Raw genomic sequence first — 26,172 nt, 5'->3', positions numbered from 1 at the left:
TGTCCTGAAAATATGCACATTCTCTTACATAACCACAATACAATCAGGTAATCGGGAAATGTTGATACTCTACTGTTCGATCTAACCTACCAATTTTACTTAAAGTTTGCCAATTGGCTATATAATATCCTTCATAGAAAAAAAGGTCCAGGAGCCAATCTAGGTTCCTGCCTTCCATTTAGATGCCATGTCCCTTTAGTCTCCTTTAACCTGGAACAATTCTTCAGTTCTTCTCTGTTTGTCATGACTTTGACATTTTTTAAGAATATAGAGCACCTATTTTGTAGAATTCTCCTCAATTTGGGTTTGTTGTCTGATGTTTCTTAAGGATTAGATTCAAGTTACACATTTTTTGAAGGAATAACACAGAAGTGATGTTGTGTCCTCTTCAATACCTCATATCAGGAGGCATATGAAACTAACTTATCCCAATACTGATGATGGTACCTTTGATCACTTGGTTAAGGTGGTGTCGCCAGGTTTCTCCACTGTCAAGTTACTATTCTCCCTACAATTAATAAATATTTTATGGAGAAATACCTAGAAATTATGCAAATATCTCATTACTCCTCAAACTTCCATCCACTGCTTTTAGAATCCATCAATGACTCTTGCCTGAATCAGTTTTTCACAGGGGTGTGGGTTAGCATACTTGGATTAAGCAAATAAGTAAGTGTATTGTGGATAATGAGAGCTTGGTTTCTCAATTTTAGAGAAGTGAGTTACCAGTAAGAAGAGGGGGAACATTGGAATGTGATGGTGTTTGATTGGAATAGGTGATACCAAAATGATCTCATGGTATTTTAATATATATACTGATGGACAGATATAGAAATAGATATGGATGTGTACGCATGTATGTATGTGTGTGTCTGTGCATATATAAATATCTCCTAGCCCCGTCTGCTGAGATGGCCCAGAAATAATGAAACTCTGGTAGTAAAAAGCACACCTAGCCCCACAACATCTTGTTCTCTGAACACCAATTTCCAATAAAATAAATCAGGGCTCCGAAGAGAAATGGCTGATTCTCGGGCTGAAGCAGGGAAGCATAAGATGAGCTTGGAGTATCTTGTGCCAGAAATTAAGTAAGTGCTCAAAGACCAAAAGGACACAGGATACAGCTTGAAGGGGCTCCCACTGGTCAAGTCTGGAACAATTTGTGCATCAAAATAAATAATGAGGAAGTGATATTGTACTATATTTTTTTCAGATTATTATAGATTCACACGCAGTTGCAAGAAATAATACACAGAGATCCTATGTACCCTTATCCAGTTTTCCACATGGTAATATCTTACAAATATTAGCCATACAATATTGACGTTGGCTATAGTTTAGATTTTAAATGTTATGTCAAAGCTCTTTTAATGTCTTGTGTTTGGGGGCCGGCCCCGTGGCTTAGCAGTTAAGTGCGTGCGCTCCGCTGCTGGCGGCTGGGGTTCGGATCCCGGGCGTGCACCGACGCACCACTTCTCCGGCCATGCTGGGGCCGCGTCCCACATACAGCAACTAGAGGGATGTGCAGCTATGACATACAGCTATCTACTGTGGCTTTGGGGGAAAAAATAAAATAAATGAAAAAATTTAAATAAAAATGTCCTGTGTTTGGTTATAGAAAGGAAGAAAAGGGAAACAGTGACTCAAAGCCCTGTCTCCCTCTCTCTCTTTCTTTGTCTCACACACACACACAAATGAAATTTTGTACTTACTTGCTTTTATAGAATTAACAAGGTCAATATAACAGGAAAATATTACCTCAATTATTTCTTCCTCATAGAATTCCGACATCTCTGTTTTTCACTTTCAACCAGCTACAATTACAACTGCAGTTGAAGTTTTTGTACCGGTAATTTGCATTCTGAAAATACTAGAAAATTCAACTGACCTAATTTCTCAAAACTCATTCCTTCAGAACAACACCTAAAAGGGAGAGGTGCCCACAACAGTTGTTAACAAGTAGACTGAGTACTTTATAAATCGTAGCTCCAAATGGTGATGTGGCAGCCACAGCCCCGAGTCAAGAGGAAGGCAAGCCCAGTGTCCCAGGACACACATGCTGCCTGCCGCCTGCTCTCTAGAAGGCAGCAGCAGGCCAGATAGAAAATGTCTCTGAGTCTACGGATGAAAACAGGCCTGAGAATGGAAAAGTGCTCTTTACACCTGGCTTCTTAGACAGTCGTAAGTTTGTCAGTTCAGACTTTGTGTCTACATTCCCTTTATGACGAGAATATTATGGAAAATTCTACATGACTAAATGTTCATGGAAATCAAGTATCCAGGGATCCTTTTTTAGTTCCTCTGTATCTTTATTTATGAAAATGTTTTCAATTGGGGAGGGGGCTCGTGCTAGGAAAAGAACTCAACACTACAGCCAAATTCGTGAGTGAGACTGACACTTTAAAAATAATTTCCCTTGGGAATTCCATATGGTACATTTGGAAAGGCAAATTTTAATACTAAGTTCCTGGGGAAGTACTTATCTGAAAGGCAGTGAAGAAATGAGAAGTAAACTGAACCATTAGCCTACAAAAATAGAATATTTCTGGAAAGTATAAAGTCATACAAACCCTTCTGGAACAGTATTTAGAGTGGGCAAATTAAAAATGGAAAGGGAATAAATATATGACCTCCTCTTCTCTCTAGGGGCATATATTTATTTTTACCTTCCCCCCTCGCATTAAAAGGCTAGGTTATAGTCTGCAGGAGGGATGTGGATGATTCTCAAACCACCAGCACCACCACGACCACACACACACATATGCAGACTTGAACATAAGTTGTACATTAGGACTGAAGTGCTAACGGTAAGTTTAAGTGGCAAGGACTCTGTTTCTTCTATGGTAGCCCATGCTGTGAATGAGAACCATACTGCCCGACAGCTAAGAGCCACTTTGAAAATATAAGGCTGAGGTGGGTGTTGCCTTTACAAGGCAAAACACAGAAAAGAATTCTTTCTCCTTGACCATCCTCCTCATCCCTGCCTAAATGATTACCCTGAGGAGTATGTCATTTCTTTCTCAATCTGGAGGAACTGGATCCAAGAATTTTCTAAAGCGGTGACAGGGCTGAAATATTTGCTATGAACTACGCAAAACAGAAAAGAAAAGCAGTTATAATTCACTTTTAAACTTGCACAATTTTAAAGCTGCCAAGGAACAGAGACTAATATTTAGAGATAATTTTATGAACAGGCGTTCCAAATTTTTTTTACATGAAATCAAAGCAGGCTTCGACTTTGATCCGAATTTCAAAACACTTCTTATAAATGGTTGCTAACATCGCTATCTGTGTTGCAAGAGAGCTATTTTCACTTGAACTACATGATATATAATTGAAGTCAGAGCTGTAAATCACTCGGCCATCTGTCCTTAAGCTGTCACAAATCATATATGGAAGCGCATATGTGTAATGAAAATAGACTGACAAACCTTTTAGAGTTTACGTGTTTCTGAGTTCATTAATCCTGTGTCCCACACATTTCCGAGATTCTTCAACAATATGTTTGATGAATCGGTTTAATTACATGAATGGGGTATGTGTGCATGTGTATGTTTTATAATGTCACTATTATGAATCCAAAGGAAACCATGCAATTGACTTAACATTTTCACTGAAAAAGAAAATAAATAATTTTAATCACATACAGAACCTAGATCTATTGGCCTCGTTTTGTTCATTTGGTTATTAACGTTGAAAGTAGATATTAACACTTACAGTTACAATAATATCTCACTTTCATCTTAATGAAGATTTATATGCATATACATCACACGCGCATTCCACAAAGATGCTGCAGGGAGCAAGTGTTTTAGTGACTGGAGTTGAATTCCAATTTCAGGGATGTAGTGTCAATGCTATCACTGACAGAAAATCTGATTTCAGGAAAGTTGCATGATTTCTCTGTGCCTCAGTTTCTCCTTTTATTAGTGTGTGTGTGTGTGTGTGGGATCATACAGTCCAATTCTTTATACTAAGGTATTGGAATGGTTTATAAATCAATATGTACCAGAGGGTTAAGTTGCAATCAATGAAAATATAAATACGATCATATCAACCAGATGGGAAAATCTTAATAAAATAGAGTTGTTGAGGGTTTTTTGCAAAAACTGGGACAGGGCTAGTGATGCCATTCCTGCCTAGCCTGAGTCAGTATAAACACACATCAATCACAAGCAATTGTTGTGCAACTGTACAATTGTATAAGCAACTGTACCAGCCACTGAACACTACAAGTCTTTTGAAAGACCCGATGTGCATTTAAAATTTAACTCCCACTCAATGTAGCCCTAGAACAAACAGTGAAAGAGTGAATACGAAACTGAAAAGGTCCCTGCAGCATGTTCCCCCAGCAGGAAGGAACTGAAGTTTTCCCTCAAAGCCTTTTTTCTGATGCTTTGTAGACACAGTGTATGCCTGTTTCCATAAACAAGTGAGTGCATGACCAGAAAGCCCACTCTCACCTCTTAATACAAAATGCCCAAGAAAATACACAGAATGTGAAACTGTCCCTATCACCAGATGGACCGGAGACAAGAGCTGGCCATCCTGCCCCACACAAATGCATGCATAAGCCTTGTCAACTGCCTCTGTGACAGCCCACACAGATAAATATAGAGTGCCGTGCACCTGCAATCCTTGGAGAAGTGAAGACTTTAGGTCCAGTAGGGGTAACCCGTGTTTCCTCTTGTCATCAGGACAGGTGGCCAGCAAATAACAGCCACGGTTTGACTACTTTGCATTAGAACTTTTTCGGGGCACACTTAGTAAAAGAACGACAGGGGAGGTTGTGAGAACCCCAAGGCAAGCTGCAATCCACCGGGGCCCAGGGAAGCCAGTTGCACATTCTTGTGAAGCCATCAGCGCAGAGGGAAAGGCTCCAGCTCACTGGCAATACGGTGACAAATGCTTGCACTCTGGCAGAGGTTTCATTTGAAGCTTTCCGCCCCTGTTTCTTGCCCTGACCTGGCAACGGCATGAACTCTGCAGAAAGTTGATGCAACTGGGGAGAGTGGAGTGGTGTTCATGGAGGGAGCGAGGCCTGTTGGAGGCATTGCATCCATGGAACAGGCCTCGCCCTCTCCACAGACAAAACGCCTTTTCAAACTCAGCGTAAGGGAGTCCTAGACACAACTCATTTGACTTCTTTCTTCCTTTTTTACACTGAATCCACACACTTGAAAGCTAGAAAAATAAAAATTTACAATCAGGTCAAATCTGATCTGAAATATCAGTGTGCAATTCCATGTGGCCCCAACTGAGAATCTAGGTGGTCTTTTAGCCCCTGGCTTTCACATCAAGACAACTCAAGGCTTAGCATTAACAGATTTAGAAATCCCCAGAGATCACTCACGCGTGCGTGCGCACACACACACAATGGAAAATAATTTGGTTCTAAGAACTTCTTAATGTTTATGACAGAGGGGAAATGTATCCTGATAACCAAAATAATCTCATATGAAATAAGTTTCAGTGTTAATTCCTAAAAGTAGACATATTCTTTTTTAAGAGAACTTTTTAGCAAGAGGAGGGCAAAGTATTTTTTTTCCAAGATTGCAGAACTTTTGTGAGTTACACCTGAATGTACCTTGAGTTGGAGTAATTACTAGAGGCTGTAATGGGTGTGCAATTAGCCAGTCCTCTGCGTTGTCACACGGTGCAGGAATGGTGACAGTGGCATCATCAGAGCCTCCCCTGGGATCATACTTGGTGATCTGCCTCCAAACTCATATGCCTATGACCCGGAAGGCCTGCTTCTCTCAAGCCAAACTCCATGAGGAAGAAGCAGGTTTAGGGCAGCTTCTATTCAAAGTTCATTTTCAGTGCATAGTAGGCCATGCACTGATAAATGACTGTACCAGTCTTAGCAATGTATGCCGTCTTTATGCTCCACTCAACTGTCTGACTTCCACACAAAAGCTTCTTCTCAGGGGCACTGTTCGGGTCATTACAGAATGGGGTTGTCAGAGGGCTTTGTAATTGTAACCATAAACAAATTACTTTAGGAAAAAGGCCAGAGCCACCAGCAGCAATCAAAGAGATTTGTCAAAACTGTTTCTGATTATTTTATATCAGATTCCTTATTAAATAGAAAAAAGAAGTAAATGCAGGTGAAGAGATTACAATTTTTGCAAAAGCTGTAATGTCTAAAGCAAAAGACACTCTATAGCTGAGGTACGGAAGCTATTTCCACTTTAAGACATTTTGTTTCAGATGATAAATTAGGGCCAATGCCTTTCTTCTATGAAGAGTTGAATGAAAGTTCTGGTGAAGGAGAGTCAATTCCCTGTTCAGTTTAAATTTATTCTTAAATTCATTCCATTGCAGCCAAAACAGAGCCAGTATTAAGCTGAGTCAGTATTAAGAACCAGCTGAGTCCTGGAGAGCCCATTCAACCCAGCAGAGAAACATGGGAGCCCAGTGCCCACCACCTGGAGCTCCTGGTACACTAATTTAGCACTGCACTCAATGCCGTCGCGCATTTCAGTTCGTTTTACCCTCAGCAAAATCTGCCTTTCTTATGGGAAGTGGAAGTGGGGGTGGTTGGGAAGACTTTAAAAAGTTTATTTTAAAAAATGCACAAAAGCTTCTAGAACATCAAATGGTTCTTACAAAACAACATTTTGATGAGTTAAGTGTAAATGAATCAGAAACATATGGATTACATTTCCCTCCAAACACACAGGGGTCTCAGAATTAAAGAGGGAAAGAGGGCTTGGGGCAACATGCATTTGGGGTTTCCCTGAATCCAAAAGCATTTGAAAAGAGTTCTAGACAAGCAGCAGGCCCAGAGTGCATCCTGGACATTAAGGGATTTTATAAGTTTGAAAATGTTGGATAGTTAAAGTTAAACCTCTTTGAAGCATCTCAGATGTAAGCTGGTTTTATATGATTTTTTCCTTTAAATGCACAAGTGTTCAGGGCAGCTGGCATTGATTATTTTATTCTTAAAAAAAAAGAGTGTTTAAAATAAAATAATGGCATAATTTGTTTAGACAAAACAGCCCTCAACCAGACAAAAAGGCTAACAGAGTAAGAAAGGCTGTTTGTATATATGGGAGAGGGAGGTGGAATAGGGTATCAGGACCATATATCTTAAGAGTTCAAGTTTCACAAAAGCCTAGAATCTACAGCTAGTTTATGCATGCATGTATGTATGTATGTGTACATATATGTGTATATACATGCGTATATAAGTATGTATACGTGTGTATACACATTATATTACTAAGTAATGTGTAAACTGGTAGACATTACTATTAACTTATTTCCTCAGGTCTCTGAATGGTCCATTCTAACATCATTAACTGATGCCACACGTGCAGTATGTGCCTAATGCATGGACACAAAGGATAGTTCAAATTCCTCTCTGAATTTTTAAGCTCTCTTTTTCTCATTTTTTTTATAGTCTCTTCTGTTTTGTATTATTCTCATGTCTACATGAGTGGGAGACATTTACTACAAACCAAACTAGAAATCGCCACAAGTGATTTCACTAAGAATGTGTTTAAAGACTAACATTTATTTCCTGATGTTATGAACAACAACAAAAAAAATAAGATGCTTAGGTTTTATTTTGAAAACACACAGAGAGTGGATAAGAGGCAGATAAATATACATTCTCCATTGTGAGAATGTTAACATCTCACTCCTGACCTGGAGAATAGTTAACTGACTTCTCTAACAAGCATGTCAAGAAGCAAATGGCGTAAGATCCCCACACTAAGTCAGGAATGCGAGGATGAGGAGGTTTGGGAGAGCAGTGAGGAGCTTCATTGCCTCTATTTATATAAGGTGCCGTTAAAATGCCAATCAGAGGCAATAGTAATTAACAGGCTCCATTTGTTGAGCTCACAAAGGAGCCAAAAAAAATTTAAAACTCTATATATGTCAGTGATTCTCAGTCCTTTTAATTTAAAAAAAAAATTAAAGTTTGGAGTGTTGATGTTATTTTCATTGTTTGTTGGATTTTACGTTGCAATAATCTTTCTATTCTCCCCCTCACATTCCCTCTCCCCCCCAAATCAGGCAAAATATTGTGAGCCATATATTTCTAAAATTTAAAGTGAGTTTAATGTGATTTGATTTGAGCATTACTCTCTGACAATTTCAAGCTTGAGATTCACAGCCAATGCCCTATACTGCGGTTTTTCTCCTAAGGGATTTTAAAGCATCATAAAAACTCAGCAGTTGAAACAACCTCAAAGGTCATCTAGTTCAACCTTTATCTAAGGCTGGAATTCCCTCTACAACATTCCTGATAAGGGTCATCCAGTCTTAGCTTAAACGCAAGGCAGACATACTCCTCTACCTTAAACTCCACGAGGTAACCTCCACTCAAGTGGAAAGTGACCAAACACCACACGCCACCGTTCCTCTCCCCATCAAAGCTCAGTCATATGTGGGGTCATCGCTCAGGGCAGAGCATAGAGGACACTGGTTTATAAAGGTCTCGCCCGACAGTCAGTAAATGACCCATAGTCATGTATCACTTCTCTTGCAGAAGAGATAGACCATGCCAACAAAGCATTGCAAACACAACAGACCACTGCCCAATTAAATACAATAAACTTCTTAACACAAAGGCTGTCATCTGTCATCCACACTGATAGTCAAGGTGGCTCTCTGGAAGAAAACAGCTGGCTTTGTTTGGTCTTATTAGCAAAATCCATACTCCAGTGCCAAGACTAGACCAAAACAAAATGGAATCTAAAGTCTCCTTAATAGGCTATTCTCCCAAGTCAAGATGAGTCTCTAGTCTGGATTCCAAACTAAATATTTATAAAAAGTATTTGGTAGCAAAAAGATATTCATCTTAGGATGCTGTGTTAATAGCTGTGACAACAATATGTGAAAAAAATCTTTTCTAATTTAGAATCCCTTTAGCAAAAATAATCTATACTGTACAGATGAATTCAGGGGCTTACAATAATTCATCAATGGTGCAGGAAGTATAGGAAGTGGTTTGTTGAAGACCGAAAGGTTGCAGGAATCAACAATGCAGTGCAATATTACAGGGGCTAGATTTTGACTTAAGATCCCTCTCACGCAACAGGTGAAAATAATGAGTACTACCAGACACTGAAGAAATTATTGAAGGCAGCGTTGGGTCAGCCTAGCCTCCCGGCAGCCACAAACAAAGCCAGATGCCCTGTGCCATGGGTTTCAAAATATGATTGATAACTCAAGCCCTTTCAGAACAGTCTCTTTGGAAATGGTTTGCTGTGACTCCAGCCAATCCTCTTTCTCACGCTGATCTCCTTCACAGAAATCTGCTGCATGAATCGACCAGGGCAGTGGTACTGAAGGGTAGGCTGAGTAGAACTGGGCAAGGAGTATCTGCCTTTGTTACATGAAAGAGTGCCATAATCCCTGCAACGGAAGGATCTTCAGAAATGACCTTGGGCACCTTAGAGAAACCATGGACTTTTGCCCAACCCTTCAGGCGCCATTTATGCAATGGCCACCACGATATCCCCAGTGCCTGACCCATGGTAGACAGCCACAATATATTTGATGAATGAAGGAATGAATGAATGTCCGTTTCCCTTTTCAAGAGACAAAACACTTAGGATTTCATCCATCGCAAAGGTTTGGCTTCAGTACAGAATGTGAGGAGAGTGTGGCCACTCAAGGATGTAGAGTCAGAGTGGAATGCTATTCAGATTCAATCTCCATCTTGCAAGATGAAGTAATGGTCACAGCCAGAAGAAGCAAAGGGGCCTTTCATGCCATCCAAGTAGTGGCTTGTTCAGAGGCGGCCAGTGTGGAGCAACATCTTAAGACTTGGCTCTGAAGAGCTGTATTACAGTGCAGTGTTATAGCAACAGGGCTCGAATCTTGGCTCTGTTACTACCTACCTACCTATGTGATCTTGAGCAACTGACTTGGCCTCTCAGGGCCTCTATTTCCCCATCATAAAAATGGCAATAATAAATGTGTCTACTGCCTCACAGGTTTACTGGAAGGTTTAACAGAGTTTATGTATGGAAAGTGCTCAGAGGAGTGCCTGATGTGCAGTAGTTACTCAATATACAGGGGCTATTGTCATCTCCCAAGTGTAGGCCAATGTGGCCACAGTGAGAGATACACATAGTTTCCCAGGAGGCATCAAGGTTCAACATTAGTTATTTGATTCCTTCTAGAAAAGTTCCTGTTAGTCTTTTGATCGTCTGATGTTCCCATATTGTGGCAATTAAGGGAGAAGATATCCAGAGGGAGGTTTCCCTGTGCAAAGGCTGTTGATGATCTGCTTGTCAACCAAACTTCTAAAAAAGTTTATATGGATGAGGTGGAGAGGCCTCTCCCTGCTCTACGTACCATAAAAATAGAGCTAGAGCCTTCCAGGCACAGCCACCTCCCACCTGCATATCTAGACAGGGTCGCTGTGAGTCTCTCCAGGCAATTATCCACATGTTGGGACGTTTTGCCCCGAGAAATGAGAACACAGTGAACACAGGAGGGCTGCCTCAGACCCAGGGAGGGCTGACGGGAACTGAAGAGATTATACTTATTCTGTGTGGCTTCCAAGGCAGAACTAACATGGCAGAACTACAACCAAGGGCTGGCAGCCCTTTTCATATACACAATGGAATTGGTATCAGCACTGTCCAAATAGGAAGGAATTAGCTGTCTTGAGAGGTAGTTCATTCTCCTCTCAATTTTTAGGCTGGCCGAAGCTGCGTAACCACTGGCAGGGAGAGTGAGGAAAGGGCTTCAGCACTGTCAGGGTTTGGCCTAGCTCTGATCCCCCTGAAGGTCTGAAGTGCTAAGACTCCACACAACTGCTGGGACGAGGATGTGGAAGCAACTGTAGCAGAGAAACAGAGCTTCTCCTCTTCCCTTTAAGATCAGGCATTTCACGAGAATTGAGACACACCTGCATTTTTCATTTTGCCCGCACACCGCTAACAAACAATAATTCACACTGGTTCATGAAAATTTATATTTGTTTTTTTATTTTTATAGCTTTTATGATTTTTACATTTCAGTTTTTAAGTGGAGATTATCATTATGAAAAAAAACTGTGGCTCATAGAGAGTCTTAATTCTTCTAACATGTAATAGAAGGATACAAAGTATCAGTACTGATGCTAGGAAGGCTTCTTCATCCACTGTCTATTTATGAAAATTCAGTTTTACTCTTAAACATCAGAAATATAAACAAGTGTGGCTTAACTTGCCAAAGCAAAACAACTAGAATTTCCAATGTCTTTCCATTTCATTGAAAATGAAGGTCTAATAATTCAACAATTTAAATTCAAGATGTCTTCTTGGATTTTTAAAATTGATGGGGCATAAATCTCCACTAGCCACAACAGTTTCGGACCTGAAATTTGGAATTCATTGAAACAGCTTGCAAGATATTAAAGGCTTCTGTCCCCTCAATGTGCTATTTCTCCTTTTTTCTTTTCCTGGTGAGGAAACAGAGCAATTTACCTATTACCCTTTCAAAATAAACTTATGAAAGGTAAAAATTGCTATTTTTCCTTTAAAAAAAGGTTTCATTTTGTCCAATCTCCTCAATCATTCGGTGTAGGCTGCCTCATTCACTACAACCTTTTAAACATTTCTCTCATAAAATGCACAAATAGTCTTTAGGAGAAATTAGTTCAATGGCTCCCAGAAAGCAGGCTTGTTTTTCCCCTTTCCAAACACTGCCATAAGTATCCCGGATCACTTAGAAAGAGTAAACGAGTCTGAAAATTTGTCAGATGTAACCGCTATGATTAAAAGGAAGACAATGAAAAAGGGCAATGATGCTCATGCAACAGGCTGTCTTTATCTAAATGCTATTAGACCTATCCAAGGAAGTGAATGAAACTGTAACTACTAAGCCATTTATAGGCATACATGTCAGGAATTCAAAAGATAGCGACAGAAGGGTAGGTGATAGAGAACGGAGGGTTGCGGAGTTAGAAGTAACATCAGACTTCTCCCCAGTGGCTGCTGAAGTGCAGCTGAGCTCCGGGCACACTGAGAGAGGGGCCTGAATTCACAGGGGAGGCAGTAGCATGTTAAAGGATCAACATTACACAGGCCAATACAACTTGGCATTTTCCCATGCCCAACCACCACCACCAAAAGGCAGCATTATGGCTGGAACTCCTTCTTTTGAGAATAAAGTAACATCAGAACTGTGTTCAAGAAATCCAGGTGCTGCAATGTGTTTGAGCAAACATGAATTCACAAACATCCGTTCCATGACCTACCAGCCACCCCTACCCCTACAAGGTAAGGCCCAAATTCACAAGTGAGACTGGGGTCAATTCCAAACTTTCACAGCATGTGGGGAATAAAAGGAAGGATGAGACATTAAGAAAATGCCTGGAAAAATAGCCCTAACTTTGGCACTGTACTTTTTCTTCTTTTTTTTTTGTCTCTGTATGTTCAACGCTTTGTTACTGGTATTTACACCTCTGTGGTTTTCTGGTCGATGTTGTTAAATGAATGCGTGCCTATGAAATATAATCAAAGTCACATTAACCCCAAGAACCTGGACCATGTCTGTGAAGTCATGTAGGCACATTAATTCAGTTATGTCTTCCCCTTTCTAACTCCTATGAACAACAGCAAAAAAAATAATAATAATTAATTAAAGCTCCATGAAGATTTATGAGTGGACTCTCTTCCCAACTTCTGCCCCTGTAGCTGGGTGAGGCAGCTTAACTAAAACATCTCTGACAAATGCCATGAGCCATGAAGTTTCTGACTTGCGTATCATTTATGATACCCCTGGGGAGCAGGCCTGCCTAAGAAAACCTAGGCCCAGCACCCCATAAGGTTCTCATTACAAACAGGAATGTGCCATGCCGGATGCACTGGGGGTTGTCAAGCTTTGCAAACTCTCCCCCCCAAAAAAACTCATAAATTTTGCAGAATATATTGCTTTTCCTTGGATTTTTATGATTATGTTCAATTTAAGGAAACTTACCCCATATATCATTTACCTTAGTTTTTAAGAGTTATTTGATGTCCACAAAGTTCTATGAACTTTCTACTAATCATGTTTTTTGCATCTTAAAAATATAAACCCACATATTTCCAGCCAGCCATGAATTTAAAACCTCCCCGCTTCTTCTAATTTTGGTATGCAATTGCAGGTCAAACAGATTTCAAAGTTTTTCTGTTGGGCAAACTCACCTTTCCATCTTCCATTAAGGCAATGAACCCAATGAAAGATGGCAGTAACAGTGATCAGAGCGTACAAGGAAGTCATGTCTTGGCACTGAAATTGAATGTGGGGTGACACTGTAAGGCTCAGAGGGATGTACTCCCCTGGAGCAGCCACTGCAGCATTCAAGCCCCAAGGAAAAGTCTCCCCAACCCAAGGGTCAAGGGTAAGGGCAAGACTGGAGATGGTGGGCTGGAGTTGGGCACCTAGGCAAAGTTTGGTGGTCTCTCACATTTTAACTTGTTTTAGTGATTTTAGTGTTATTTTACTAAATTAACTTGATAATAATACATATTCCAGGTCTGAAAATTTAATCAATCTCAAATTGCTTATCAACCAAAAATGAAATCTCTCAGCTAATCATGTATTAAGAGGGGCAGTGTCTGTAAACCCTTTTGTCTGCCTCACTGTAGCTGTGGTAGCTCTTAATACTATACCCAAACCAGAAAGTCTTCCTTACACACCCCAGAAACCTAGAGGCCAGGCAAGGGCAATATGGTCCAGTCTTGTCTAATGAAATATGAAACAGGAGATGTAAAGATCTCACTCTATCTACAAATGTTTAGGACAGGAATAAACTACAAAGCCAGATGTAATCCTGTGCTAAATCAGATTAGGAGAAGCAGACAAAATCACAAGTTGATTCAATGTGTCATTTATCCCGGGTGACTAATGTATTATTTGTATGAAGTTAAAATTGAGCTTTGAGAAACTATGAAATAAATCAAATGCCCTACTTTATGTAATTTTAACAGACAGATCCCATTAGGATTCTACTATACATAGCTGTTGGTTAAAATCATTGACCACTATCCTTATAAATTAATCAACTGAGGTAATACTGGCTGGGCTATCATCATTGCTACTAATCTACATTTAGAATTCACTTTAACTTTTCAAGCCTCTCAAAATAGGTTCATCAAATTTCTATTTTTGTTCAAAACATATGAGTAACTGTGACTGTTTACAAAAGCCTGTATGGTAGAATTGTGCCACTGGTGTCATTTTTCAATGGCATTAGTCTGTGCATTGGCATTTCATTGTAATTTCTGGGTAAAATGCTAATCAGAATCTAACCATCATAGTCTTCATCATTCTTGATGGGAACTTTTACCACCTGCAGTCTGAATATATGTGGACAGTTGAAGTTTATAACTGTTCTAGAACTTCAAAACCAAGTGGCCAAAATGCCTAATTGTAGCAAAAGGGATATAGTTAATATTTAATAGTTAACTTTTTTAAAAGGTCCATCACAGCTCTTGTGGATCTTTAATACCCAAATATATTTCATTTTTGATCATGAGACTTAATTTATTAAAGATCCATAAGTATCTACTGTCTCTCCTCCTAGTATGTGCCTTAATGTCTGGTTAATTTAACTAACTGGGTGTTTTATCCGCACTAAAATGTCCTAGATTTCTTCATCACCTTTTATTTTTATGTCTATCTTCCTTGACCTGTGAATTGTCACCTTTAATTTTGCACTGTGAAAACAATAAAATAAGGTTTAGAGGTTTTTTCCCAAGATTATTTTTAATACTTTGAATTTGCCCATCAAACTCTAATATGTCCAAATCTGACACAGCTGATGTCCAACTCTGTGAAGGCAGGGGTAAAAACACCTGTCTTTGGGGGGTCCCTGTTCAATGAGGTGACGTGTGTAAAGCATCTGACATAACGCTCCGCAAATGCTAGTTCTCTTACCCCAACTATCGAACCATCTTAGAGTTCTTAAAAATCAACACATATGGAAACATTTCTGCACGACCTTGGGCTGAAACTGTATCTGAATCCTCCAGAGGCATAAATAGAAAATGTGTTCAGTCTAAAAATATATGTTAGGAAAACCCAAATCCTAGGTTAGCCTCCAAAGCAGGAACTATTAAAAAAAAAGAGGAAGAAGAAAAGAAAGAAAACCAAAAAAACAAGGCATCTGGCTCAGAGGAGACAATGCTACAAAACTGGGGGCAGAGGGGCCGGCCCCGTGGCGTAGCAGTTAAGTGCACGCGCTCAGCTACTGGCAGCCCGGAGTTCTGATCCCGGTCGCGCACCAACGCACCGCTTGTCCGGCCATGCTGAGGCCGCGTCCCACATACAACAACTAGCAGGATGTGCAAATACCACATACAACTATCTACTGGGGCTTTGGGGAGGGGAAAAAAAAAAGGAGGAGGAGGATCGGCAATAGATGTTAGCTCAGGGCCGGTCTTCCTCAGCAAAAAGAGAAGGATTGGCATGGATGTTAGCTCAGGGCTGATCTTCCCCACAAAAAAAAAAAAAAAAAAAACTGGGGAGAGAAACATTCAGCAAATGTTGAAGGTGAGTCCCTCCCACTTTGTACTAGATGAAAGCCTCAATCCAGTGATTGTAACAAGATTAGGACATCTTTTTTAAAAAGTCAGCACAAGTCCCCTTACAGAATGTTGTATGTTGTGGATACTAACTGTAGGTATACCTCATGAAAAGAAAACGCTATACGTAAAACTCTAAAATCACAAATCTGATAAGCTTAGCCCTGTTTGGGAGAGATTATTCTCATCAACAGAGAATTCTCCACAGGATTCCTGGCAAGCAAGATGCACATACGCAGCATTTAATTTATAAAGTTTTAATAAGCATGCTATTTCAGGAACACATCTATTGAAGGTAAGGCAACATACCTACCAGTCTGACCATTGTGACTTTGGTTTTTCTCTTAGACTTCATTCTTGCACCTCTGAACCCTCTCTTTACACATTTGATCACACAAAGCATTAAGCAGGTTATTGTACATCAATCCATTTATTTATTCAACAAAAAGTAATTGAGCACCTACTTTGTGCTACTGTTCTGAGCTCTGCAGATGCAGCAGTAAATAATAATACCCCCAAAAAAATCTCCACTCTCCTTGAGGTGACGTTCTTGTCAAGTTTGAATTAACTCAAGGTTTACAGACAAATGTAGCTTCCTCCCAAGCACCGAATCTAGTGCTTACACTAAAGAGAAGCGGAATCGTGTGTCTCTTGTCGGAGTAGATATGGGGTCAGTTACACCTCATATGGGTTATGGACTTAAACCCAATGCTGATTTCTAATTACTAAAGATGAGTAACAAAGGCCTTATCAGCCCAGGCCACTGCAGAGCCCCACAGCATGCAGGGCTTGCCACTATTCTAGCATCTCTCCCAGGGTATCGTCATGGGTTAACAGCAGCTAAGGATTCACATGGCCTGTGCATTAATTTTAGCTCTGCAACATACTATCTGTGTGACCTTGTGCAAGTCCCTGAACCCCTCTGTCCCAGGTTTCCTGCCCTGCAAAATAGGGAAATCAGATAACACAGATCAGAGCCTGTCACATAGGAAATGTTAGCTCTAACTATTATTTTCACTTTTATTATTATTACTATGACTTATTACTACGGCTTCCCACCTAGACTTAATATTTTGAAGACCTAGCATAGCGCCTGAATGAACTGAATAAATGAATGATGCTGCACTCTGAATTGGCTGCATTAGGTTATTACTCTGGGCCAGACACTAGGAATACAGACATAAAAGACATGTTCTCATCCCTCAAAACAAGTGCATTGGAAGTATGTTCAGGGCAGTATGGGAGTACAGAAGAGGGGTATCTAACTCTACAGGGCAGGAGTATGCGAGTTTTGGGGACAGAGAAGGCAGGAGGATTGTAGCTAGTGGCTTCCCAGAGACAAAGCTGAGATTTGAAGAATGAGATCTCCAGACAAAGAATTATTTGGTGGCCAAACAATTAATCATAAATACAGATGTAAACACCAATCAGATGGTGCCAAGGCACCAACTCACTCTTCAGGAAAAAGAAATGCAAAAGGCAAAATATCTATACACACCTTCCAGACAAATGAGCCAATTATTTTTTTTTAAAGGACAAAGAACAAAAGAAGAGATATATTCGGGTACATCTCAAGAGCCAGGATATACACTTCTTTTGAAAACAGCTATTTTGCCAGCAATTTGCCAATTTATAAACATTTGTTTCAAGTGATTCAGGAAAACAAATTTTCATTTGGTCTTTCTCTGAAGAATGTTTGCATAAATACTTCCATAATTCAGACGGTCAAAATAGTTGTCAAGAGTTTTGTGGTTTCCCCTCCGCAAATGGTGGTCAGTGTTAATGGGAATACCCCATTCACACAGCAAACCGAACTTCAGCAATTGTGTGATGAATGTGAGCTACTGTCAAACCAGATAACTCAGGGCCCAAAGGCAATTGTTTAGTCTTGGCTGCTGCTGGTCTTCTAAGCAATCCAAATTTCTCTCCGGACTGTGCTAATAGTACTAAAAGATTTTCATGGGCCTTCACAAGGACTGTTTCTCCTACCCTAGCTCACATTCTCACTCTCTCCCGGAATTCCTATTTTACTTACATCCATAGTTCTACATTCCAATGTCAAGTCAGTGGAGCCAGAGGTCATCTTTCACATTCCTTTCATCTCCCCCTAAAAGTGACTGCCTAGCGAAGTGTTGGGCACAGAGTAGGTATGCAATGAAAACAGTTCTTGATAGAATTGACGAATACTGAACTAGGGCACAAGGGCTCCCGACCCAGCTTTATCACTTACTGTATGTCCTTGGGCAAGCCATTTTCCCATCCTGGGCCTCAGTCTCCTCATCTGTACAATGAGCAGTCTGGCCCAGATGATCCGGAAGGGCCCTCCAGTCTGGAAACACCAGGTTCAAGGAATTGATTAATATCTACACACCAGAGCCAAACCTTTTGCCAGCAAATAAATAATGGCTAATTGATGAGACCTCTCCATGATTCCATGGTACGTCATCAGAAACATCCATCATGCTGGAATTTAATTTAGTTACTATGGCTGTGCTGACCCAGCAGGAAAACAACCAGTCCCTTTGGAAAATTAATTTGTTAAAAAAATTAATTGACTGACATCCTGGGGGGAGATACAAAGGCTCTGTGATTGTATTTCTCATTGTTCACCAGATAGTTAGATCGTCATGTACATATTGCCACAGTCAGAAGGTTAAATTGATCTCATAACGCACTCCTTCTGGTCAGTTAGTTTGATCAAACCATACTAGAGACCCAAAGACCAAGAAGACAACAGACTCCCAAGAAACTTCTTCCAATGATTGTTAAAGCTAGCTTGCAATTTCAGCACCACTACAAGATAAGCAGGGTTTTATTTTTTATTTATATAAAAAGAAACCATTTCAATGCTATTTCCAGGAGATATGTTACCTACAAACCACAAAATTCATTTTCCAGGAATATGGTTTAATCAAGGCCAGGAAGTGAACCAGTATCTGCTACTGAGATCTGGCTTTCACTGAAGATGGTAGACAATGCAGAGAACTATTATTTGGAAATCTAACAAAACAAACCATTCTTTATAGGATGGGGGTAATGTGTTTTTTCTTTTCCTTTTTTTCCAGCAAAAGGAACACTGAAAAAAATAAACAGGTGGGTGATTTTGAGTTTTTAATGAAAACAAAACCCGTTTCCTTAGCTTATTTCCCGATGTGTGGCTTTTACACCTTCATATACCAGCACACGCCTATGGAAGAACCAAATCAAAGATTACTTTAAATCACTGGCTGATTTTCTTTTTCAAATGAAGTAAAATGCACAGGTATATTTAAAAAATAGCATTCCACAAACTAAGCAATCCATAATCAAAATCAGATTCTAGCTGTAGCGCTATTGTCGGCCCTGCTTAAATCATGCCATTTTATTTAAGCACTCAGATAATTTTTCTCAGCTCAGTAAGTAGGTGGATGTTAGCAGCTAAGGTCATCGAAAAGATTTACTTTAAAATAAATTCAACAATTCAGAGCATCGCCCTCTCCACGGTATAAAGTGTGCCTTGCTTTGAACATGCATATAAAATTTCATTAAAGTGCAACATAAAAGTTTTACATTAGAGGAACCCAGTGCTGGACCTTTGTTTAACAGTCATGATAATTTATGGCGTGGATCTGCTACAGTTAAGTAGAAAAACAGCCTTCTCATGATGAAATACAAGTCATAAAGGCTGAACCTCAAGGAAAGCTGGAAGAATCCCAACCCTCCGACTATTCAATTCTTCTTCAGATTTTTGTCACACATTCTTCCTTAACGTTCTCCGTAAGGATTGAGACCCAATACCAGTCCATTAACTCCTGTACCCCTATGCCTTCAAAGTTGTTTTTTTCAGTTCTAAGCATATCTTAGAATACATAGAAATTGAGTTTTTTAAATCACACCAATAAATAACATGGGTTCTAATTTTGCCTTTTCCTCTTAAGCTTCTTTTGTAACCATTGTTCTTTCTCATTACTTTCTGCAAGGGACCACACTGGCTTAGAAACCTTCAAAAAATTACAATCAAAACACTATCAAACAGGCAAAGGGCCAGTATTAGCCCCAGGATCTTTGAAAGATACGAGCATTTGCATAGAACACTCGTGGAGCTGATGGGGCTCTAACATCAATCAACAGATGTTTACTGAGCACCTATAATGGGAAAGGTGATACACCATTCCCTAGGACACAATGTGGACATTCAAATATGAATGACTTAATGCAACAGTGGTGACCCAGTGAAAAGAGCAACAAACACAAATCCAAGACCATCCTCTTACTGTGTAAACTTAGGCAAGTCACTTAACCTCTCTGAACTTCAGTTTTCTCCTCTACAAAGTCAAGCTAATAATACCAGTCCTGACAAACCCACAAGGTTATTGTAAGGATCAAAACAAAAAACCAATGTGGTAAGTTACAAGGGTTTGGAAAGAAATGTTATCTACCTCCTACCCCCAGCTTTGAGGTTCCAAATCAACCAGAGAAACACTGTGGTCTTCTTTATGTTTAAGTATCAAATCTTCAAAATTAGGGCATTCAAATTTAAATGGACAGTTCTTAAGGACTTGAATTTTACCTCTTTTATATATATAATTTGCCATTCACACGTTTTCATTAAATGGGCATCCAGAAAAGAAGTGCTAAGAGATTGTATCAGTACATAAATTGCTCTTTTTTTAATTAAAAGGAAAAAGCAAGTTCCCTTGCTAGTCAATTACATTGTAATTCCACAGATTTTTTTTTACACAAGTATAATATACATGATCCAATCCCTTTGCTTCAGTGAGAGCTAGATGCTCAAGCCCACACCGTAACAGTAAATAATAGGCCAAAAAAGGTCTGCAGAAAGGCACCTGATCTGGAAATTGGGAGATGTGGATTTCTGACCTAGCTCTACTACTAACCAGGCTGTGTGAACTTAGGTGAGTCAAATGACCTCTCTAAGGCTATTTGATCATCTGTAAAATGGGAATAACACCTGCATATTCTAACTCACAACAACCGAATAAGACGCCATAGGGGAAAGGATTCCACATGTTAGGAACGCTCAGACAAAGTCTCAGCTGTGGATGGTGCAGCTCTGGGTCAGCCCCATCCAGGCTGGAACCTGCACTGCATCACAAAGTAGTTAGTGATTCCATCACTTCATGTGTAAAATAGAGATCATAACATCCTATCTCATAAAGTTGTCTGAAGGACTAAGTGAGATTGAGTATTTAAAGCATTTAGTCCAAAGCTTGAGGCACACAGTAAATACTCAATTAATAGTAGCAATGATGATGATGCGTTCTACCACACAAGGGTGAAACACACGTGCGCGCACACACACACACACACACCCTCTCAAAAAGGTTTCCCCAAGTTGTGGTCTTGAATTCTTTAATCAGCAATACATTTCTTTTCATCATCAGTAAACAAGTTTTTTAAGTCTCTTTCTTTATCCCACAGCAATGAGAAAAAGAAAGACAAAATTAAAAGTGAAAAATGTAGTCACTGTACCAATTGTTTTGTCTACATGATGGGCTAATCAAGTATATGGCAGTTTCCTTCTTTGAGGTACAACCTACAGCTATAAGCTCATAGGGCTACAGCTTCTAGATTGCTCCAGAGATAGCCATTTTATTAGACTTTTACGATTTTGAAATTATGCTAAATATGTGCAAATTTCGCATGCAAGAAATAGTCTTAGCTAAGAATAATGGGCATAAAATAAAGGTTCAGCACATTAAAGCCATTTCTATTCAACAATAATTAGCATGTTTAAATACAATATAAATTTATCCATCTACAAAATGCTTAAATGTTTGGAATCTCGTTTATGTCTATAATGACAGATTCATTTTTGAGGCAGTCATTTTCAATCTTGATTTGTATATTTTAAACTTGTTAAATGCTTGACTGAATCATTAGCAAAACAATTCATGTATCATTAAACTGATTTCTAACATGAGATAATTTTCTTCCTTGTCCAATAGAAGTGCCTTTTAAGATTTACAGAGATAGCTTTTATTATTTGGGGAGTTTTGGAGGAGAACTTATCACTAGCTAATTTCACCGTCTTGAGTATCTCCTCCCCATATACTCCCTTAAGAAACTCAACCCCACAGGGTTTGCTGAATGAGTGTTCAAACACATTGGAGATTGCATACTGTACTAGCAAAGAAAATAGACCATAGACTGTCTATGGGAGACAAACAGAGGGGAAGCAAGAAAGATAAATGGATGGATGTAGAGAATGAATAATCCTGGCCACCTGTAGGCCTTAGTCAAAACAGGATCCCGCCCCACCACCTCCACATTCCTACTACCCCCAGGTTGGTGAAGGTTGTGTTCTCTCTCTCTCCCATGGCTTCCCATCCATAAACAGGCCAGTTCCACTCTTCCGGAGGATTGCAGCTAAGGAGGCCACGGAAGACCTGTGCGCACAGAGCAGGCGGAGGCAGCCGGGCTGCTGCAGTGCATGGGCCATGCCCGACTGGAGCTGAAACAGTTCACTTTTGTCTGAAGAGCAGGGTCCCCGCCCCCAGCAAGGTCGAGGAAAACTGGGGAAAGTGTGGGCTGCTGGGGCAGGCCCCAGGGGCCGCCTTCACCGAGGAGGAGAAGCCTGGCCCGCACATGGCCCCTTCCCAGCCTTGACAGACCCACACAGACCTTTGAACTTTCTATTTATATAACAGTTTAGTGAGTTTAAGTCTCTTCCTGTATAACTGCCCGTTTGCAAGCTCGCCTCTAATTAGGCTACTTGTGAGACATCACTTAAAAACTACAAACAACTGATGCCGTCCTTTGCAGTGAGAAGTCGGCCACGGGCACAATAGCTTCACTACAATGTTTACTAGGCTTTTTAACATTTTGATTTTGCTATCATGGTGGTTTTCTTTTCTTTTTTTTATTTTTAAGAATGTGCCCCTTTCTGTATCTGTCTTTCCTTCTTTCCTCCCTTTTCTTTCTTCCTTTTTTTAATAATAAAAAGAAGATAAGCATCCCCACAAAGGACCTTGGTCTGTCACAAAGTAACACCTAATCAACATGGGGGGTTGCTTACAGGACTGAAAGGCTGTGCACTTTGTAGGCACTCTGATTTTGCTTTCCCCCCCTTAAATGGGGATTCACGACATCCCCATTGCTGGGAAACAAGTCCAAATCTAGCCACATAATCTCCAGACACCTCAAGAATTCATTTACTAGGCTACCACAAGCAAGTCTATGGAACGATTTAAACAACACAACTTGACTTTTTTTCTTTATCTTTTTTCTTTTTTTTAAGAGCAAGTGGTGTCTTCAGTGTGCACAGACAGACATCTGCGCCTTCCTCTTCTTTCACAGAATGGTTCATATTAAATTCAGACTCAGGTGAACATTGTTCATTCATCCAGGAATCTTAAAGAACTTGAGCTTTGGCCCTTTAATCGAGTCCAGAGCATGACCCATTAAGATAGTCTTGCAGTTTGTGAAATCCAGGGATATGTTCCGTTGGGTATTGAGCCCTCCCAGACACAGCACATAAACACACTGCAGCGTCATTCATGCCCCATCCTTTCCATTTGTATTCATGCTGACAAATGTGTGTGTTTATAAATGGGCACACGCTTTTTGTTTACTATAGTCAAGTGTTTGCAAATAACACATATGCCTGTGTATGTAAAGTCTTTCTTCATTAAGTCTAGGAAAATGAAATTGTTTTTTAGCTGGCCGGTCCATTTATTGTCAGACATCTAGGGTTGCAGGAGAGAGAGCTCAGAGCTTTCCCTTTCACAAGTGAATGCTGAGAAAAGGTCCAATATAAATGAGATCCTTAACTGGGCTGGTGCCTTTTTCCTTCTTGGACTTCCTGGGGGTTTGGGGGCGAAGGCAGTGGATGCCATCACTCTAAGCAGCTACTCACTCCCAAGAGGGGAAGTAAACATGTAATGAACATGTGATTGGCATGCTCTGGATGTGCAAAGAGAGTTTGGAAAGGTATAGATTTCCATTCAAGGCAATATCAAGCTTTTTAGTTCATCCACTATTGTCACATTTACGTTCCTTTTCTCTGTGGGGGTGTACAAAACACAGATGCACAACTGCATTACAAATGTTTACAAACACAGATGCATAAGGAAGCTTGGCTCTTACAATCAAACAGTGAGGAGAAATTTTCCTGGAACATGTGCACAGAGGGAAAAAGCCAGCTTATTTATGCAGATGTGTTATACTAATTCATTGGTATTTCACACAATATCCACGGAGTGTCCAAGTCCGAATGTTTCTTAACTGACGTGGCATAGTTAGGGATCTGGAGGAAAAAAGGCTTTGCATTTTCCTTAATATAAGAAAAGAGTCTCCAAAAAAGGGGGAGGGCTGTATCTTTCTGAAAAAAGAAATCAAATCTAAAAGAGCCCATTCCTTTAAATATGCAACTGCATGTGGGTAAGATTAAATTGAAATTAAAATAATATAATAAACACGTTTTTAAAAACCTAATACCTTCTATATGTTTAACATTTGAACTACACCCACGAAATCAATTATAACAATGTCTGTTAAATTAACGGTGTTACCCACACCATATATTAGGCAAATTGTATGCAAATAATAATGCTGTGGTTATCAGTTGTCTGCAAAACAAATTACTGAAGCAGAGTAAGGGCTGTGTGTGGAGCATAATATTTAATCGAGCAGTCATTTTATTGTGATGTTTACTTTTAAATAACAGCGTGGTTATTTAAAAAAATGTAACATAATGCTTTTCTGCAGAACTGATAAAACCCTGCATGGTATCAAAAATGCCTTACAGATACAGCATAACTTGTGGCTTCAAGGATTTACCCCGAATTGCTGTAAAATAAAACGTATTTAAATTCTGATTATTTTGGATTTGCAAGTAAAGGAGTCATGATTGGCATAATGACGCTATTGGCTAAGCGTATGTCCCTTCTCTAAAGAAGGAAATTGCCTAAAATATCACATCAGCAAGGGAAACCCTTGTAAAAATACACAGCACTTACAGCCAACGGTTGCTAGTAGTTTAACATTGCAAAAGGTTTCGCTCTATCAGTCGGTACTATACATTATTCTAACTACATTTAAAAAAGCAATAACCAAGAGTGCAATTCTAAGTCGCTACCGCTGCGCCCTCCCCCATCTAATCCCATAGGCTGTGGGGGGAAATTGATATGTTAAAATATCTTGACAAATTAACAATGATAACGTTTGTAACGTTCGTTTAAAAAACGAAGGTGAAGTTTTTTAAAAAGTTAATAGATATGTATATCACTATTTACGCACGCACGCGCGCACATCACGCAGAGAGTAACAACTTTCCGGCTCTCCAGTCACCTCTGCACCATCTTTCAAAAACCTCGGCGACAAGTTTACGGTATTTGACGAAGAGCTGACCAAACCTTTGAATCCGAGCTGGGTGCCCATTACAAAAACCTGCGGCTGCCTCCCAGTGGGAGGCGGACGGGGGTCCAGCCGGTAATTAACTGTGCATTGACGTCGGAGCGGCCGACTTCGGGGGCCAACTTCAAAAACCCTCAGTCTTAAAGCCAAATGCCGAAGTCGGCCTGGGCCCGGGGTCCCCCGCGCGGTGGCCCCTGAAGCCGTCGCTCAGCGGCGGAGTGCGGGGAACTTGGGCTGAGCGGGGAGAACGGAAGGTGTGCGCGCCGCGTCGCGCGGGGACCGAGGTGGCGGCAGCGGGGGCGGTGGCTGCCGAGGAAGCAGAGGCAATCAGTGGCACCTCGCCGCTGCCTATCCCCCGCGGCCGGCCTCCGGCGTTGGGCACCTGGAAAGTTGATGCATTTCGGGCGGGCAGCATTCGGTGCGCTCGGAGGCCGGCCCGGGCAGCCGTTCGGGGAGAATATCCCGGAGGAGGTCGTGTGGCTCAGCCCCCGGGCGGCACCGGATCCGATTTGGGCCAAATGCAACTCTTTGGACTTGGAGTGCCAAGCGACGCTTTCAGGACCCACATCCCTCCCTCTGTCCCCACCGCCCCCCACCCCGGGCAACCGACCAAGGAGTCGCGGCGGCCGGGGCCAGAGGGTGGCCGAGAGCAAGTGGGAGGGCGTCCGGGGCGCCCCCACCACAGCCCCGGCTCCCCTTAACAAAGGCGAAAAGCCCAGCCCCAGCCAGGGAACCTGCGTGGCAAAGGAGAGGGCAAAAATCAACACCTACCACTGCTGCTCCAAGTCCCAGTCCCTGAAAAAGTCGAATAGATCCATAGCGGCCGGGCGGCGGCGGCGGGCGGGTATCCGTCCCTGCTCGCGGCGGGTCGGCGCGGCTCGCTCGCTGCTCTCGGCGGCCCGGCTCTCCGGCCCTCCCGCCCGGCTAAAAGTGCCCGGGCCGCATCGGCGGCGGCAGCGGGCGCCGGAGGTACCGGGTCCTGCGCTCCCGAGCTTCGGCGGCGGTGGCACGGCGCGGGCAAGTGCCTGGCCGCCCGCTCGGGTCCGCTCTGTCCGCGGCTGCCCGCGCGCCCAGCGCCCCGATGCTGCGGCGGCAGCCGCTGCGGGCTCGGGCCGGCGGGGCCGCCCGCCTGGCGGGCTGCGGGCCGGCGGCGGCGGCGGCAGGGGCGGCCGGGGCAGCGGCGCGGCGCGGCAGCCGGGGCGGCGGCGGCAGCGGCAGCGGCGGCGGCGGCGGCGGCTGCACAGGCGGCGGCGGCCGCGGCAGCATCACACACTTACACACTCACAGGGGG

The 26,172-nt window shown here is 41.5% G+C and overlaps 1 protein-coding gene across 4 annotated transcripts in view; it reads right to left on the bottom strand.

Annotated features, from left to right (window-relative positions):
• Positions 1–25,939, bottom strand: part of AFF2 (ALF transcription elongation factor 2) — a 470,917-nt gene extending 444,978 nt beyond the window's left edge. For 3 of the 4 annotated variants that reach the window (XM_058534867.1, XM_058534866.1, XM_058534869.1), the window contains exon 1: positions 25,653–25,880. In XM_058534867.1, coding sequence (XP_058390850.1) covers positions 25,653–25,699 — 47 coding nt within the window. In that variant the 5' untranslated portion in view covers positions 25,700–25,880. Of the gene's footprint in view, positions 1–25,652 lie in introns of all 4 variants that reach the window. The other variant, XM_058534870.1, reaches the window with a different exon arrangement.
• Positions 25,940–26,172: the final 233 nt, after the last annotated feature.

Source organism: Diceros bicornis, chromosome X, assembly GCF_020826845.1.
Source record: "Diceros bicornis minor isolate mBicDic1 chromosome X, mDicBic1.mat.cur, whole genome shotgun sequence".
NCBI lineage: Eukaryota > Metazoa > Chordata > Mammalia > Perissodactyla > Rhinocerotidae > Diceros > Diceros bicornis.
The sequence above is the reverse complement of the archived record's forward strand: the minus strand, read 5'-3'. Positions and strand labels throughout refer to the sequence as shown.